General features: G+C 45.6%; 1 protein-coding gene and 2 gene segments (V, D, J or C); 1 reads left to right on the top strand and 2 right to left on the bottom strand.

Annotated features, from left to right (window-relative positions):
• LOC107509302 overlaps positions 1-16,491 on the bottom strand; it is a 419,333-nt gene that overhangs the window by 341,060 nt on the left and 61,782 nt on the right.
• LOC107507566 overlaps positions 1-16,491 on the bottom strand; it is a gene marked incomplete in the record, with an annotated part of 398,083 nt that overhangs the window by 329,768 nt on the left and 51,824 nt on the right.
• On the top strand, positions 1,619-12,128 carry PRAME (PRAME nuclear receptor transcriptional regulator). Of its 3 annotated transcripts, none has more exons than XM_016129329.2 (7): positions 1,619-2,176; positions 2,917-2,964; positions 3,521-3,666; positions 7,368-7,434; positions 8,798-9,117; positions 9,535-10,143; positions 11,262-12,128. In XM_016129329.2, the coding sequence occupies exons 4-7, from the start codon at positions 7,399-7,401 to the stop codon at positions 11,836-11,838; spliced, it is 1,542 nt and encodes a 513-aa protein (XP_015984815.1). In that variant the 5' UTR covers positions 1,619-2,176; positions 2,917-2,964; positions 3,521-3,666; positions 7,368-7,398; the 3' UTR covers positions 11,839-12,128. The 3 variants fall into 3 exon arrangements, with proteins under 3 accessions (XP_015984815.1, XP_015984817.1, XP_015984816.1); XM_016129331.2 differs by having other exon boundaries at positions 3,575-3,666; XM_016129330.2 differs by lacking the exons at positions 1,619-2,176; positions 2,917-2,964 and having other exon boundaries at positions 2,971-3,666.

Genomic DNA, 16,491 nt, shown 5'->3' on the forward strand with positions numbered 1-16,491 from the left:
CTGCCTAGAAAATCAAAAGGCTAAGTTTCCATTAATTGGTAAGCACTCTATAACTTTTATCCCCACTACAGCTATATGGAGAGTTCAGGGTCTTTTAGCTTCAGGCTTACTTTAGATAATCATAGGAAAAAATATTTTCCTCTCTCAGTTCATCTCTATCTCATCCCCTACAGGTCAACCAAGATCTAACCTTTCTCAGCTGCACACACAGAGAACAGCTTCTCCAAATGCATTATCCCTTCATTTCTTCTCTCACTGAAGGTTTTTAAAGTCTCTGTGATCATTATAATGCAGTGTAGGTTGACTGAATTTTTTTTCATATTTCTAAAATGAAAATAACTATTTACATCACAGGTCAAGAAAAAAATTGATTAAAAAAAGTTTTAAAATACAGAAAAGCATTTTATAATAACCAGCATTATCATTTTATGATTATTATTTATGCCTACAGCACCTGGTCTTCCTAGGTGATCTCCCATCTAAGTAGTAACCAGGCCCGACCCTGCATAACTTCTGAGATCAGACATCGGGCTTATTTAGGGTGGCATGGCCGTAGACCATGGACTGTGGCTCCACTGGGGTGTGAACCTAGGACATTCTGCGTGTAAAGCAGACGTGCTAACAGCTACACTATGGAACCATGTCCCACCATTATCATTTTAGTGACCATCTTCTGGACATCCTGACCTATTTATCTAATATGTTCATAAATATGAATTACATATATCCCAGGAGGGTGGAGTCCGTAACTTTTACTCCTTTTTCTAGATCCAGGCCAAGTGCGGCCCCAGAGATATGGTAAATATTATGAAGCATTGCTGCAAGCAATAAAACGAGCATTACATTCACATTTACTTTTACATGAATAGGATTGTATTATATAATCAATCATGTGATCTGTATTTTGCTTTCAAATATTATAGATATACCTCTTTATTGTATCAATTTCAGTGAGTATCACAAGCAACCAGATCATGAAACTAATGATGGGCAATCTTCAACTGGATCTCCTTTTCATTTCACATCTCTGCTGCTCTCTCTGCCAGTCTCATCACTCACCCCTCTGCCCCAGTCTCCTTCTGTTCTTAAACTTGCCAAGTACTTTACTCCTTCAGGATTTGTGTAGTCCATCCTCAGGCCCAGAACAGGATCCTTTCAAGCCCCCAATGGCTGCTTCCTGCTCAGGCCTCAGAAGACAGCTCCTGAGCAACCCAGGCAGGAGTTTGCCTGCCTTTGTAACTTTCTATACCCCATTTTTTAATTCAGAGAATCAGTTACAACTTTCTACTTTAAAACAATGCTCTCCTTGTTTTATGGTAGTTTTTTTTTGTTTTCACTCTAAACCTTATGAGGCAGAGGCTGTATCTTTGAGGGTTGCACTAGCAACCACTCAAGGACAAACGTTTACTGAAAGAATCCAGAAGAGAGGAGGATGGGGGAGGCTGGGCTTCCAGTTCCAGGGTGAAAAACTTGAGTTAATTCTTTTGGCTTATAGGCACGGGGATGTCTGGGAGAATGGCAGGGTAGATTCATCAAAAAAAAAAAAAAAAAAAAAAAAAAAAAGGCGCCGGCCTTATTACCCTGAATGTTACTCTCAACCACTACAACCTCCCTATGGCCTGTGGTAAAAAATTCAGGGTCACTTGGATGACAATGACACAGTGCCAGATCCCACCACACACCACCCCTTTCAGAGAAACACAGTCTCACAGTTTGCGAAGGCTGAGTAGTTCCCAGGCCTGAGTCAGAAAGCTGAATTAAAAAGACCCCAAGAAGGTCTCTCAGGCCAGCTTGAATGGCAGGGCTGGGGCCTTCGCTTTGCTCTAACCACTCGCTCTCTCCTCACCGGGAAAGGATCCTTACCCATCTGGGTCTTGCCATCTCTCCAGAAGACTGGTCTAACCTAAAGGAACTGGCTGGAAGCAGATACAAAAATCTGCTACAGACCTTGCAAAAACTGAGGATTCCAGGCCCCCCAATGCCCCCTGGCGGCCCCGGGGTGTAGAGGTTCAGCTCCGCTAGGAGGAACACCAGGCGCCTGCGCGGTGCCTCCCCACCGCAGCATTGTTGACTGGCTCCCTCTTCAGGACCTTCCCGCCGCATTTTCAGTCCTCAGACCCAGTTGTTCCTGCGCTTAGGAGGAGCGAACGCTGAAGTCATCTGCAGGAGTGGGGCGGTGAGTAGAGCAAACGCAGGGATTTCTGGCTTCTGAAAACCAAATCCGAGGGGAAGACTGAGGAAAGCACACTCTGGAGAGAGGACAATCAAATCGAACCTCAGGCTGGGTTCTCCGCTGCCCCACGGGTTACAGAAATGGTCAAGTCCAGAGAGTAGGGGGTATTGGACTGGCCAACAGCAGGGAAAATCTTTTCTGGAGTAGGGAGTTGGGGGTGGGGCGAAAACCCTCACTCATGGGACCCGGGAGGTGGCCCTGATACCCCGCACCCCTCAGAGGGAAAGCGGTCGCCTAAAGCACAGAACTTGGGGTGGCGGGTAAATTGGGAGTGTGGGGGATTCGAGGCCTCGCCTCTCCCTCCACGTCTCAGAGGCCCTCTCTTCCCGTCCCACCGCCATCTTTGTTTCCACCCATCCCGCCGTCCCGCTATTCCGCCATCCTCGATTCCACTTTACCGCCATCCCACCGCCCCACCCCCTCGCCACCTTATTCCCTCCCCATCCCCCAACTCACACCCCCCGCAGCTCGGTGGGCGTGGCTACAGGCACCACCCCTCCTCCATCCCCTCCCAACCTGTTAAAACAACCCCTTATGGATTCCCTGGGTAACCCCATTCATATCCCAAAATCTCGTGAGATTTCGCCCGAGAATGAACCAGAAGCCAGGATTGGTTAAATACCGCTGTTTCCGGCCGAGCTCTCCGGAACTTGCTGAGTCAGCGCCGCTTTCTTTCTCTTCAGCCGCTGTGGAGAGAGGCCACGTGGTGAAGAGCGCAGTCTGAAGAAAACGTAAGTTCAAACCCTGGTTCCTCCACTTTCTCGCAGGACGACTTTGGACTCTTCACAGTAACCCCAAGCGCTCCCCCGGCCCTGTTTTCCGTGTGAGGACCAAACAAAAAATCGTGGTTTACCCAGAGGAGCCCAGGCCATGCGTTCGTGAAAGCGGCCCCAGTTAGGAGTTTTAGTTGTAAAAATTAACTGAACTCTGGCATCTGTGTGTAGTTCGATAACATTATCTGGCTGAGTATGTACTTGAGGTGGGGTGGCTGCTCTGGGAACTTGGCTCCTATGGGGGGCAGAAGAAGGGGCAGAAATGTGGCCGACTGCAGGACAGTAGTAATCGTCTTGAGGTAATTGTCAAAAGGGTCGCTTTTGACAGCGCTAGGTGTTACTCAGATTGCCCTCTTGTTCAGACGATGAGTAATTGGTGGTCAGGTTTGGAGATAAGAGGTGAGTTCCACCGAAGGGCAGGATTATGTCTCCAGTTTTCAATTTCCTCAGCAGTGTTTTTAGAGATTTTCACAGGAGCCGATAGCTTTCTAAATACTCCTGTTCACACACACAGTCTTCCTGTTTTTGGAGTATTTTGGTTCTTGCTCTCAAACTTGAGTGGACACAGGTGACTGAGAAGATAGGAGACCAGGGAAACCAAGTATTGGAGGATCTGAGGCCAGTCTGAGCGGGACCAGAGTGAGTGGAAAACATCTTCAGGTAAGCTGCTACCCTGAACCTTCTTTGGTGTTCCTAAAAGCACTGTCACCTATCTTCCTCTTCAAGAAGTTAGGTGGAATCTGCATCCTGAGCCCCTCGTGAGGGAGGAAGAGCAGGAGCAGTCCTTATTTTCTCAAGTCATTTCCTGAAGAGAGCATTCGTTCTGCTGCCTTTTTATAAGGTATAACCATAGCGTGTTGGAGACTTCATTCCCAAAGCCACAGTTATACTCAAATGCTTGGGATTAAGGAGAAGGGCTGGTATCAGACCCGAGACTTGACTTGTGTTTGGTGTTGAGTAAGTTTTGGTCTCGCTTCCCTGTGGGCCTGAACCACTGAGCATAAGGGGTGTTCCTTGAAAAACAGCAACGACAGTGCACAGCTTGTCCTCTAGCTGCAGCCCAGGAGGTCAGGGAGGCCATGTGGCCTGACTTGGAGCTGAGACCCAAGGCCCAAGTATGATCTCATGCCTTGGAAGTGTTGGTTAGTACATGGTAATGTTGATACTAGGACCCCTGGTTATAAAGCTCAGTTTGCTGCCACCTCTGTGGCAAGAAATGGTGACTTTCTATCCCAGAGCCATACTGAGGCTAAGTCAGTACAGACTAGGCCCAGACCCTGAAAGGAGAACATGCAGAGGGGAGTGAGGGACAGGAGAGAAGGGTCAGCTCTTGGTTGCCAGAAGGTCCCCTCCTTAGTGTGTCTCACCTGTGCAGAGAGTGAGGTGGATAAGCAAAACAGAGCCCAGGCCATGGCAAAGAGGCCCCAGAGGATTGAGAGGAGGAGTCTTAGTAAAGGGGGAAGGGATCATTTGGCCCTCAGAAGCACAATTCTCACAGTCTGATGACGTTGAGGTGCAGAAGTCCCAAGGAGCATTCCTCTCCGGGGCCAAATGCCAAGGTTGGGCTCTCCCCTTCCCTCCAGACCTCTCCCTAACTTTGTGTCCAGTATTAGTGCTTGCCATTGTTTCCTGTTCACCCCAGACTCTGCATTGACTTGATTCTGTGCCCTTGGGGTAAGGGAACAGCTACTGGTCCCTTACCTAGGCCAGGTCAAACAAATCAAGGCTCTCTGGACACTCCCTGCCTGCAAGTCCAGGCCCACAGTGTCTTTCCCCGCATCCTGTGGTCTCAGACACAAGTAAGTCTCTTACGCAGCTCTGTGAGAGCCAGAAAACCTGGCCCCTGCTCTCCTGTCATTCCCCCCCACACACACACTTTGTTCTCAGTCCCTTCGCTCCCCCAACTGTGCCTCTAGAAGCACCTCCCTTGACATTAACTGGCTTGACCCAGGGTGACCTGGACATCAGGCAGGTCCTCCTTAGGAAGAAAGAAAGGGACAATCCCTTATTTACTTCTAGATGTTGGATCTAAGGTGAAACCAGATCTTGTTGCATGTGGGAAGGGGCAGGAAAGGCCAACAGAAACTTGGCTTTCCAAAAGACATGGAGGGTAAAATAATAGTTCTGGATAAGAGGTCTGACTCCAGAGGGAAAGAAGCCAGGTGGAATCTTGTCAGCTTGAAGGCTGAGTTGAGGGAGCTAAAGATGGGAAAGCCCCTGTATCAGGACTAGGCCCCAAGGTCTCTGAAGACCTGCAGAGTCGGGGCCTTCCTCTGGAACCTGGGAAGGGTTGTTCAGCATTCCAATGGTGCCTCTTCAGGTCTAGAAAAGCAGTTGGGCTTTTGTTTTTCTTCTATACTTTGTGGCTTGTCATGTTCTCCAAAACAGCTCAGAATTGGGGAGAATTCCCGATTCCGTTGATAGTAGTGGAAGGGTTCCCCACCCCCAGCATCTTGGCCACACCCCAGGCGTAGGAGAGGTGGGTTGGTGTTCTAGGGCTGCAGAAGGAGAGGGCTCCCCAGTCAAACAGGCCAGGAGGGGGAAACGGTAAACACAGAAGCATTCTAAAGACCCCAAAAAGGCCCCAGGAGCAGATGCTTTGGAATTCCGGTAAGAATTCTGTGACTAGAGAAGGTAATGGGGGCAGGCAGGACAGCCCCCCTCATGAGATCAGAGGCTGCTCTGGCTTGTGTTGCAAACGAGGTCCATGAGGAGAGCAGGTGACCAGGATGTGGTAGAAACATCCCCCAAATCCATGTGCGGCTCTGGGAATCATCCTGGGCAGGAAGGACAGCTCTTTGTGCAGATGTGCTTGCTCCTGCCTCCAGTGCCACAGCATGTCCCCTGGAAAAACAGGTTCTGCGTGGAGATGGACAGTGAGTGTCCCTTGCCTCACGAGGGAGTGTTTGGCTCATACTTCATTTCTAGGTCACTTGAAGACAGTGGTCCCTCCTGCCTCCTTGGATCTCCTGGATGCTGGGATCCCATAAAAATGCTCAAGCTTGGATTCCTGCAATTTTCCAGTTTTCCTGAGGTCCACGTGAAGTCTGTTAAAGGGAAAAAACCACAGGCCCAAAATGGCGTCAGTTGTGCTAAAAATTCACAAAACCAAATGTAGACAGTATCAAATCTAATTGCAGTTTCAACCTCTTGCAGAAACAGCCAACCAGTCTGGAATTTTCTGGTCAATACCACTGTGGTAATTTGTCATGTGGGCCCTCTCCATCAGAATAAAAAATGTTTCAGCATTACAGAACAAGAGGGTAAAAAATAACCAGGACAGTTCTTTGGGTGAAGAGGTTCTTTGTGTATTGAAACCTCAAAAGAACCAGTGTGTGATCAGCATAGCATGGGGATGTCCCAACACTTGGCAGATGCTTAAATGCCTAACAGCTTAAGATCTTGTGAGGAAGAAGGAGTTGATACTTGGGCACTGTGCTTAACCTGGAGAGAGAAAAAACTAAGTGTTATTTTTGTGCCAACTGTGCTCTAACTGAGAGGCTTGGGGGCAGGGCCAGAAGGGTCTTTTTGAAGCTGCATTTGCAGCAGTTTCCTAGGATTGAGGAAACATCAGTTATCAGTATATATTTGCGAAAGGGGCCTTTAATGATCATGTTTAGGGTCAAGGCTCCTGGAACCTGGCTGGGCCTGATCTTCCTATGAAAGGCTGGGATGTGGAAGAGAATACCTGAGCCTAAAGAGAAAGTCCTCTGGTAGCAGCTTCTTGATGACAAGGATACATGTGTTCGGTCCACATTTATTTCTCTTAGTGCCTCCAAGTTTCCAAAGAGTCCACAGCCATCACCCCTCAGTGGCTTTCAGAATTAGACAAGTGTCCCAGGTTTAGTCACTAAACCTTTCTTCTGTCCTCTCCCCAGTCCTCATTCCTATTCCTACATTTAATCTCCAGCCAGTTTGTTGAGCTGATTTAGTCCTTCTGGAAGGAAATGCCCTTTACCTCCAGGAGGGAAGATTAAATCCCTTCCCTACCCTTAACCCTTCCCGTTGGATTTCAGGGATCCACCTGGTTTCTCTCAGCTATCCTCTTTTAAGTTCTCATGTTTATCCAGATGAAAGTCTTTGAATTGTGCAAATAAAACATTTACCTTGTTATGGGTAATTCCCTTGGTCCTGTTACATATGGCCACCTTTCCCTTCTGGACAACTAGTGATTGTGACCTGACTTCCATCAGGGAAGCTTTGACCTTCAGAATCTAGAACACCAACCGTCCCTCAGTTGTGCCTCTGTTCCTCTGTGAATAGGCATATGATTTGTAATTTAACAAAGTGACTATTTTATATTCAGGAATTTCATTTTTTATTTCTTTTTCTCTTGGGATTACACCACTGTCTGCATAAAGCTGGCTTAATTTGAACATTTGGGTAATTTTGATGAGGCCCAAACTTCCCCAGCAAGCATACCTTCAGGTTGGTTTCCTTTTTTTTCCTTTGAATGGGCATACTGTTCAGTTCCTCGTATGGAAAAAGTAAAAAACCAAATCAGGCTTAACTGGTTGGAGACCCAGTAATAAGGATTTGCATTCAACTGGAAATTGAAATTTCAGCTAGAATCTGAAAAAAGGTGTGACCAGCAAGGGCTATGATTTCTTCTGAGAAGCTAGAGGAGGGACCAACCAGAGGCTGAAGCATGAGTCACTGCCAAGGTCTTCCGCGAGTTAGGATCCTCAGGCTGGGGACATTACCAACTGAACACCCTCACTACCATTTTAAAGCTCTCAGCCAGGATCTCCAGAGGCCTGCAGGCCAAGATTGCATAAGTGGTTTTCTTTTTTTTTTTTCCTTTTTCTTTCTTTTTTTTTTTTTTTTTTTTGGTTGGTGGTTGTTTTTTTTCTTTACTTACAAATGAGCAGACATTGCTTTTGCCTGTAAGTGCACTTTTGCCCTCGTCCCAAATATTTTGATTTCTGTTGTCTTGGGAAGTGGAGGATACCCATATTTTTTAACTAAAGAGACATTTTCAAATTAATACCTGATTTGTTGGAAATTTTTTATGACATTTTATTTTTAGGCGAGGCAGCCATTGTTTGACCTCTCAGATTGCAAAGACCGTGTCAGCTTACAGTCCTTTATTTTCTATTTTTTTAAGCCTACAGCACCTGGTCTTCCTAGGTGGTCTCCCATCCAAGTACCAACCAGGCCAACCCTGCTTAGTTTTCAAGATCAGACAGGATCGGGCTTGTTAAGGGTGATGCAGCGTAGACTAATGACATTTTAAATATTCAGTTTGACTAGTAATTATAGTCTATGATTTTGTGACTTTACTAACTAAAAGTCTAGGAAGATTGATAGAATATTTCTAACATATTTGTAGAAGAAACATGCAATAAAATCTCCAACTTCCACATGCTATATTATACGGTTATGCTGCTTTTAAGGTGTGCGAGTATTTTTTATCTTTCCCATCTGAGGTTTTTTTTTTTTTGAGCTTAGAGTCTGTGCTGGACCATGTGATTCTTATTCCAGTTGTTTTCAGTCCTTGAGGATAACCAGCAACTTCCTAGAAAGGGGTGTGGTCAGGTGTTAGGCTCCTCCTTACTCACTTCAGAGTGGGGCTAGAATTAAATGCAGCAGTGGATAGTTATGAAATGCAGCCAGTGATTGTCTTGCTGCCAGCAGAAGCAGAGCTGCAGTTAGGTGCCCCACTGAGCTGAAAATGGAATCAGGGTAAACTGAGGACTGCTTCGGCTCGTTCCTCTGGAGGGTGGAGGCATGATGGGGTTTCTTGTGCTTGGTCTGACAAAGACGCCATGTTCCCTGGATGTATCCCCAGGGTGTGTTTCAGAGCAAATTTGTCAGGATGACCCTCCCAGCTCCAGACAGACTCCTGGAACTGGCATGTCATAGCCTGCTGAAGGATGAGGCCTTGGCTATTTCCTCTCTGGAGTTGCTGCCTGTGGAGCTCTTCCCACCTCTGTTCATGGCGGCCTTTTCCGGGAGGCACAACAAGACCCTGAAGGCCATGGTGCAGGCCTGGCCCTTCCCCTGCCTCCCTCTCGGAGCCCTGATGAAGGAGCAGCAATCATACCACGAGACCATCCAGGCTGCAATTGATGGATTCGACCTCCTGCTTTCCCAGGAGGTTCGCCCCAGGTGAGGGTGATCTCATAGTCTGATAGGGCTTTGGGGGTCCGAGCAGATACAGCTGGCGTCAGAGAGGGTACAGGGCCAAAGTGAGAGCTAGAGGTTTCTGATGGTGTCAGTGAGGATTCTCAGAGAGCCCTTGGTGCCATTGCTGGAGTCACTGTGGGAACAGGCTTCTGGATATGTAGGGCTGATTAAGATGCAGAGTTGACTAAAGGAACATGTGTTCACCCTCTCCCGGTGGCACTTACAGGTACCAAAATGGGGATCAGGAAGGATTCCAATAGCATAAGGAGCAGCTGATATCTGGGATGTGGAGTAAAAGTACAGTCAGTTGTCTGGTCCAGGTGCCTAGATTTCTAGATTCGTAGTCTTATTCCCTGTTGTTGTTAATGCTTCTCAGTCTGTCTCCTGTTTTCCCCGCAGAAGATGGAAACTGCAAGTGCTAGATTTACAAAAGAATGTTCATCAGGACTTCTGGGCGGTGTGGTCTGGAAACAAGGGGACCAGTATGTGTCCACTGTGGGAACCAGAGGTGGCCCAGCCAATCCAGAAGAGGCAGAAAGTAGACAATTCAAACATAGGGCCAAAGCCACCCTTGGCCACCATGGAGGTATTCATAGACATTTGCCTCAAGGCAGGCACCCCTGATGAGACCCTCACTTACCTCATTAAAAAAGTCAGGCAGAGGAGAGGTTTGATACACCTGCGCTGTAAGAAGCTGAAGATCTCCACAGTGTCAATACAAAATATTAAGATCCTGAAAATGGTGCAGCTCGACTCTGTCCAGGATTTGGAAGTGAATTGTACCTGGAAACTGTCCACCATGGAAAAGTTTGCTCCTTACCTGGGCCAGATGGGCAATCTGCACCGGCTCCTCCTCTCCCATATCCACATGTCTTCTCATATCACCCTGGAGCAGGAGGAACAGTATGTCAGCCAGTTCACCTCTCAGTTCCTCAGCCTGCTCCACCTCCAGGAGCTCTATTTGGACTCTATCTCTTTTCTTGAAGGTCGCTTGGACCAGATGCTCAGGTGAGGGTTGGTGAGGTTTCTCTATAGACTAGAGCAATCTGCATTTCATTTCATCAACAATAATGGGCATCTCTTGTGTGTCAGCCATCAACAGGGGCAGAGTGCATGAGTCACTAGAAGGTCCACCCGGTCAGTGTCTTGTTCACCGCTTTGTCCCTTTGTATGCTATCACATAATCTCTCAGATAAAGGTTAGCGGTATGAACTAGGACATGCTATTAGAGGATTTGCTTGCTAGGAATCTGTAATGGGGGCTTTGGGCCAGATGAGGGTGGCTTTGGGAAGTCTCCCCTTAGGAAGTGATGTCTAAGTGAAGATGATGGGAAATAAGTGAATGACGAGGGCAGCGGTGAGGGGAAAGGTCATCAGATGTGAATTCGCAGATTGTAAGTTCTGCCCTCAGCAGTTTGTCTACAGGAGCCTCTTCCTTCAATGCTGTCTCAAACTGCCTGTCTCTCAAGCTTTGCTTTAGGCACCAGCTAAGGGAATATGTGGGAAATGCGGGCTTCTGAAGTAAGGAATTGTAAAAAGGGATAGTTTGTGGATAATTTAGTGATCCAAGTTAGTCCCTGCAGGCTGGCAGACCATGCTAGATGTCCCTGACTGCCCAGGTTAGCCCTTTTTGCACATGTCCATGTAGCCTCATCAGGCACAGAGATAAATAAAGGTGATGGGAGTCAAAGCTGTGGTTAAAAGGAAGCCTGAGTTGAAAGCATTTCCGGTAATATCTTCCCATACTAAAACTTGCTGGTTTTCGCACCTGCTTGAGATGTTACGCCAGTCTCCCCTATTGGCACCTCCCATCTTTACCTTTATTCATGCTCACAACACCTGTAGGGGGGTATGATGTGCTCTGCTTGACGGATGAGCAAAGGGTGTGTGTGGGGTTTCATTCACTTGAACCAGTTACACAGCAGATAAGTGATAGAGGAAGGACTCCACTCAGACTTGCTCTGACTTGAATGCCTCCTTTTTACCAAGTGGCATCCTGAGGGGTTGACCATCATCTAGAAAACTTTGGGTTTTGGTGAAATAGGCCTCTCTTCCTTTAAGGCCTGGGTCTTCACCTCCTGCCCACCAGCTCCATTCCCCAGAACTAACTGCTCTGTCTCTCCCCAGGTGCCTGAAGACCCCCTTGGAAACCCTGTCCATCACTAACTGCCTGCTTTCGGAAACCGACTTGATGCACTTGTCCCAGACCCTGGATGTCAGTCAGCTGAAGGACCTGGGTCTCAGTGGGGTCAACCTGACCAATGTAAGTTCTGAGCCCCTCCAGATTCTATTAGAAAGAGCCTGCACCACACTCCAGGACCTCGATTTGGATGAATGCGGGATCATGGACCCCCAGTTCAGTGCCATCCTGCCTGCCCTGAGCCGCTGCTCCCAGCTCACAACCTTCAGCTTCTGTGGAAACCCCATCTCTATGGCCGTCCTGGAGAACCTGCTGCGCCACACCATTGGGCTGAAAAACCTGAGCCATGTGCTGTATCCTCCCCCCCTGGAGAGCTACGAGGACGTCCGTGGCACCCTCCACCTGGGCTTACTTGCCCAGCTGCACGCCAAGCTGAGGCAGATGCTGCAGGAGTTGGGGCGACCCAGCATGGTCTGGTTCAGTGCCAACCGCTGTCCTGACTGTGGTGACCGAACCTTCTATGACCCAGACCCCATTCTGTGTCCCTGTTACACATCTTTCTAGCTGGGCGCACAATCATAGGCTTCATTTTAGGCACTTGGATACTGAAGACCAGACATAAGTACGTAAAGGAACACAGCAGCCACAGTTTCAGACAAATGCTCAGTGTTAGCAGGAAAAGGAGAGGTGATTCAGGGGACGGGGAAGGAAACGTTGACTTGAGTTAATGGTTTCTTTGAGATGTGTTCTGTAGAATTAGATATATGAATCTTAAGTTTCTAAAGGGGGATTCAGGCATTGAAGGTAGATGTGGGAGTTACCCTGTTTGAATGGTTGTGAAGAAATGGTCAGAAATAAAGATAACTTTATATGTTAACCATCTGGTGTCCTCTTGCGTTATGTTAACCTGATTCTCCAACTTAAACCTCAGGAATCTCCAGTTACTGATCAAATAAGGCACAAATGTCCATGATGCTCAGAAACTAGGCTGGATGAGGTTGGGCCACAGTTCATGGTAACATTTATCATTCCTTCTGTTTGGTTCTCTCTGGTGCATCTGTTATCTGCCCTTAGGTTTATGACTATTGAGCTGGTCAATGCACACAAGGTGCATCCATAGGACCTGAAATCTACTAACTGGCCTATAATTGCCACTGCTAATTCCACCTAGGCTCTGGAATCAAACATTCCTCCCAGTGTCTCCATCCTTGGCCTTTGGCAGGACCGAGGTAGGGCTTCATTTCACTGAAGGGGACATACAGCCACATGCTGGTCAGCCGAGCCTTGGCCTTACCAACTCACCTGTCATTCCACCTGGTCTGGCCCCTTGAATTTAACTAGTGGCATGTAAAAACATCTAAATTTCTTGAGTAAAACGTGATTATATGGGCTTATGACATTGGTTTAATATTTGTCCCCCATTAAATATATGGCATCCTTTCGTGGGGGTTAGATCATTACAATGTGAGAACCGACGTCTCCCCACAGGGTTTATACCAAGGCACCTCAACATGTGCTGCTTTAGTATGTGGGTTATTTTGAGCTCAAGGCAGTTGAGACCCTGTGGGTTCATGAGAAACTTCCACCTTTCCCTTAATTTAAATCAGGGGCCTTGCCCATGATAAGAGTTGTCACCAGAAATAACTTTTTATGACTTTTGTATAGGGCAGGGCAAACTTCTAATTACTGAGCATCTGTTCTTATCCAGCAAATGACCTGCCCCCTCTTTACTTCATACTTAGTTTAGAATATTACATGTATATACACACACATGCATATATATTTGCAAATACATAATTTTCCCTGTGTCTCATGTACGTGGGGTTCCCATACGTAATTAAATTTGATTGTCTCATGTCTATTTGATTGTTAGACCAACTGACAGCACCTTGGAGGAAGAGGAAAGTTCCTTTCCCACAGGCCCCTTAACCAATTTACAGGAATATTTTCCAGAATGGGAACCAGCACCACTGGAATTTGAGGAAAAGTACAAAATGGTCAGGTTTTTGAAGAGGAAGAACAAAAGCAAAGCATCACATGAGCTCAGGTCAGGTTCCTCAGCCACGAAGTAGAAGTGACACCCCACAATGTGGTGAGATTCACCTATGGGGCTAACTTATGTAAAGCTCTAATTGGCATGCCCTATTCAGGAATGGCCCATTATTAGTAGTGATAATAGCAATTATTATGAGCCTCAAGTAAAGGAAGAAAATCAAAATTCAATGCTGCATGTTACTTCTAAAATGGTTCCCTACAATCAAGACTTTATTTGGGCTGGAGACCTCATTTTAGAAATAAATCTGGCAAAATTCTCTGTTCAGAATTTCAACTTTTCTATCAAAATATCCAAAGAAGCAGTGTCAAGGCAATGAGGTTTTGAAAAATTGAGTTCAGATATAGACCCATACAAGGGATGTGGGGAGGTGGTGACTGTTGTTACCCAGGGGTCCTGTAAATGAAGGTCCTATGTGTGGGGGTCTCTAGAAAGCAAGCAGGGAATGTATAGCACACACAGTAGGTTGCTTAGTGTTAACAATTCATCCTGGAGCTGACTAATCTACACAGCAAATAGAATTTAGAGTAGGGCAGCTGGAAGATAGAGATGTCAAAGGGAAGAATGAATAAAATAGAGCCAGAGTGCAATCTAATGCAGCATATACAGGGAATTAATCCAGAAGCACTTGAAGGAATGCCTGAGATCTAGGCACAAAGAAGTCAAATCGTTTTAGGAGAGTGAGTTGGGAGGAGCGAGCTATTTCCTGATGCCAGCAAGAACTGACGACCCAAAATCCAGATCAATATTAGGTACCCAGATTACTACTACTAATAATAAGGGGAGCCATACAACTAGGTTCTGAGAGAAATAACCTAGATTCTTCAGCTGACAGTCATTGTCAGAGGCATATTTTCACAGTGAAAATAAATAAACAATTTAAAATTGAGTCGGAAGTCCTGAAGATGTCATGTACGTACCACTCTTTGGAGCCTCCATAACCAGAGGAAGAAGGAAGATAGAAATTATTTTGACAAGGGAAGACAGGGTTTACATAAACATTTCATCTTTTGCTTTTACAAAAAGAAGATTCGTCTGTGCCCCAGCAACAACATACTACCCACTGCTTGCAGCCAAAGAGGCACCACCACGACGTCAAACTTGTTTTTAGTCAATGAGCTTTAACATAACTCCAATTTCCTCCTAAAATCTAATAAAAGCTAACCTTCCCTTTGTCTCTTTGGACTTGCCTAGGGTTTGGCACAGCTTGCTTGTCCCAAATTACAATTTTCTGTTATTCCTGAATGAACGTTTTTTTGTTTGTTTGTTTGTTTGGTTTTTTTTGCTGGTAAAATAATTGGCTATTTTAGTTTTGAAGATGACAGTGCCATCTTTCTAATCTCATATCTTACTGGTGATTTCTTGTGTCAGGCCTTGAAACTTAAAAAGAAATTGACCAAGCAGAGGGAGGCCCACAGACAGCTAAATTCATCTGCTGCGCCAGAGACAGCAGAAAGACCTTCAGCATGAGGAGGAGACAAGCTTGGGGTTCTCGCAGGAGGGTATTGGTCCAAGCACCTAAGAGCTAGAGAGATTATCTTAGAGAAGAAGAGAGGGAGAGGTGATCCAGCATTTGGACAAGCAGAATTAAATGTAAGATGATGAGGCAGGATCTCAGAGGGTAGAGGACAAAACAGTTGGCCACAAAACTTTTTTAAAAATCTTTTTCTTCAATTACAGTTGACATTTACCATTATTTAATATTAGTTTCAGGTGTACAGCATAGTTGTTAGACATTAACATAATTTATGAAGTGATCCCTCGATTAGCCTAGTACCTACCTGGCCCTATACATAGTTATTACAATGTTATTGACTATATTCCCTATGCTGTATTTTACAACCCTGTGACTACTAATTTGTATTTTTTAATTCCTCCACCTTTTATACCCAGCCCAACAATCCCCCTCCCATCTGGCAACCATCAGTTCTTTGCATCTATGAACATTAAACTTTTGTTAAATGTTTTCTTCAACAGATCTTCCAAGCCCAAGAATAGTAATGATGTGGTGATAATAATGAGTACCAAGCATAAAAAAGCACAATTGAGTGATCTATTGATACAAAATAAATAATCCCCAAACTGAATGGCTTAAAAACAACAACATATATTTTTGAATTCACAGTTACGATGGCTTAGCTGATTGCTTCTGGCTGAGAGTCTCATCAGGTACACTCAAAATGTTGGCTTATTTATCTAAAACTTTGACAAACTTGACTAGGGCTGGAGAATCCGCTTCCAAGATGGCTCTTTTCCTTGGTTGTTGGCAGGAGGCCTCAGTTCCTCATCATGTAGATCTTTCCATAGGACTGCCTGAGTGTTCTCAGGTCATGGTGGCCATCTGGCTTCCATCAGTGCAGGTGATTCAAACGAGCAAGGCAGAATGTCTTTTATGACCCAATCTTAGAAATCATACACTATTGTCCCACAATGTCCTGTTCATTGTGACAGGGAACTATCCAAGGATGTGAACACCAGGGGCAGGGATCATTGGGGTCTGTCTAGAAGGCAGGCTTTTACAATAGCACAAAGCCTTTTGCTGAAGTAACAAATGTTAACTAAACCTATTGTGGTAATAATTTTGCGGTATATACATATATCAAATAATGATATTGAGAACCTTAAACTTATACAATGTTCGATATCAATCAAACTTGTGGGGGGACTAAAAACAAAAAAGAATTAAAAACCTCACAAAATAACCCCCTCGAAAGCCTTTTCCATACATTATTTTATTTAATAGTCATAGCAATCCAGGAAGGTAGTTATCATTTACCTCTGTGACCCAGAACTTGACATCATATCTGGCAGAATGTAGGCCCTTGAGACTTTGGTGAAAGAGAGATGCACGTAAGGGATTAAGAGCTCAGGACATCAGTCCCATTGCCTAGGTTCAGATCTCGGGCGCTATTTATTGTGTGATCTTGAGCAAGGTTTTTAACATCTCTATTAAAAAACAAAACAACAACAACAACAAAAACTCTACTATGAATATAATAATAATAATATACACACCCTCTCTTGATTTTGATTAAACTGAATAGAAGATATAGCACATTCCAGTCCCAGTTCCTGGCTCATAGTCTGTGCTAAATAAATGTCATTTGTTGTTATTGATGTGATCTCCAACAATATTTCCTGCTCCTGGAGAGGTTTTCAGTGAC

This window comes from Rousettus aegyptiacus, unplaced genomic scaffold, assembly GCF_014176215.1.
Source record: "Rousettus aegyptiacus isolate mRouAeg1 unplaced genomic scaffold, mRouAeg1.p scaffold_m13_p_5, whole genome shotgun sequence".
NCBI classification, from domain to species: domain Eukaryota; kingdom Metazoa; phylum Chordata; class Mammalia; order Chiroptera; family Pteropodidae; genus Rousettus; species Rousettus aegyptiacus.

Bases quoted from the DNA above. Each gene is read 5' to 3' on its own strand.
- PRAME (XM_016129329.2), top strand. From the start codon at position 7,399: ATGAGGCCCAAACTTCCCCAGCAAGCATACCTTCAG. The intron at 7,435-8,797 runs GTTGGTTTCCTT...ATGTATCCCCAG, and splicing joins CCCAGCAAGCATACCTTCAG to GGTGTGTTTCAGAGCAAATT. The intron at 10,144-11,261 runs GTGAGGGTTGGT...GTCTCTCCCCAG, and splicing joins CGCTTGGACCAGATGCTCAG to GTGCCTGAAGACCCCCTTGG.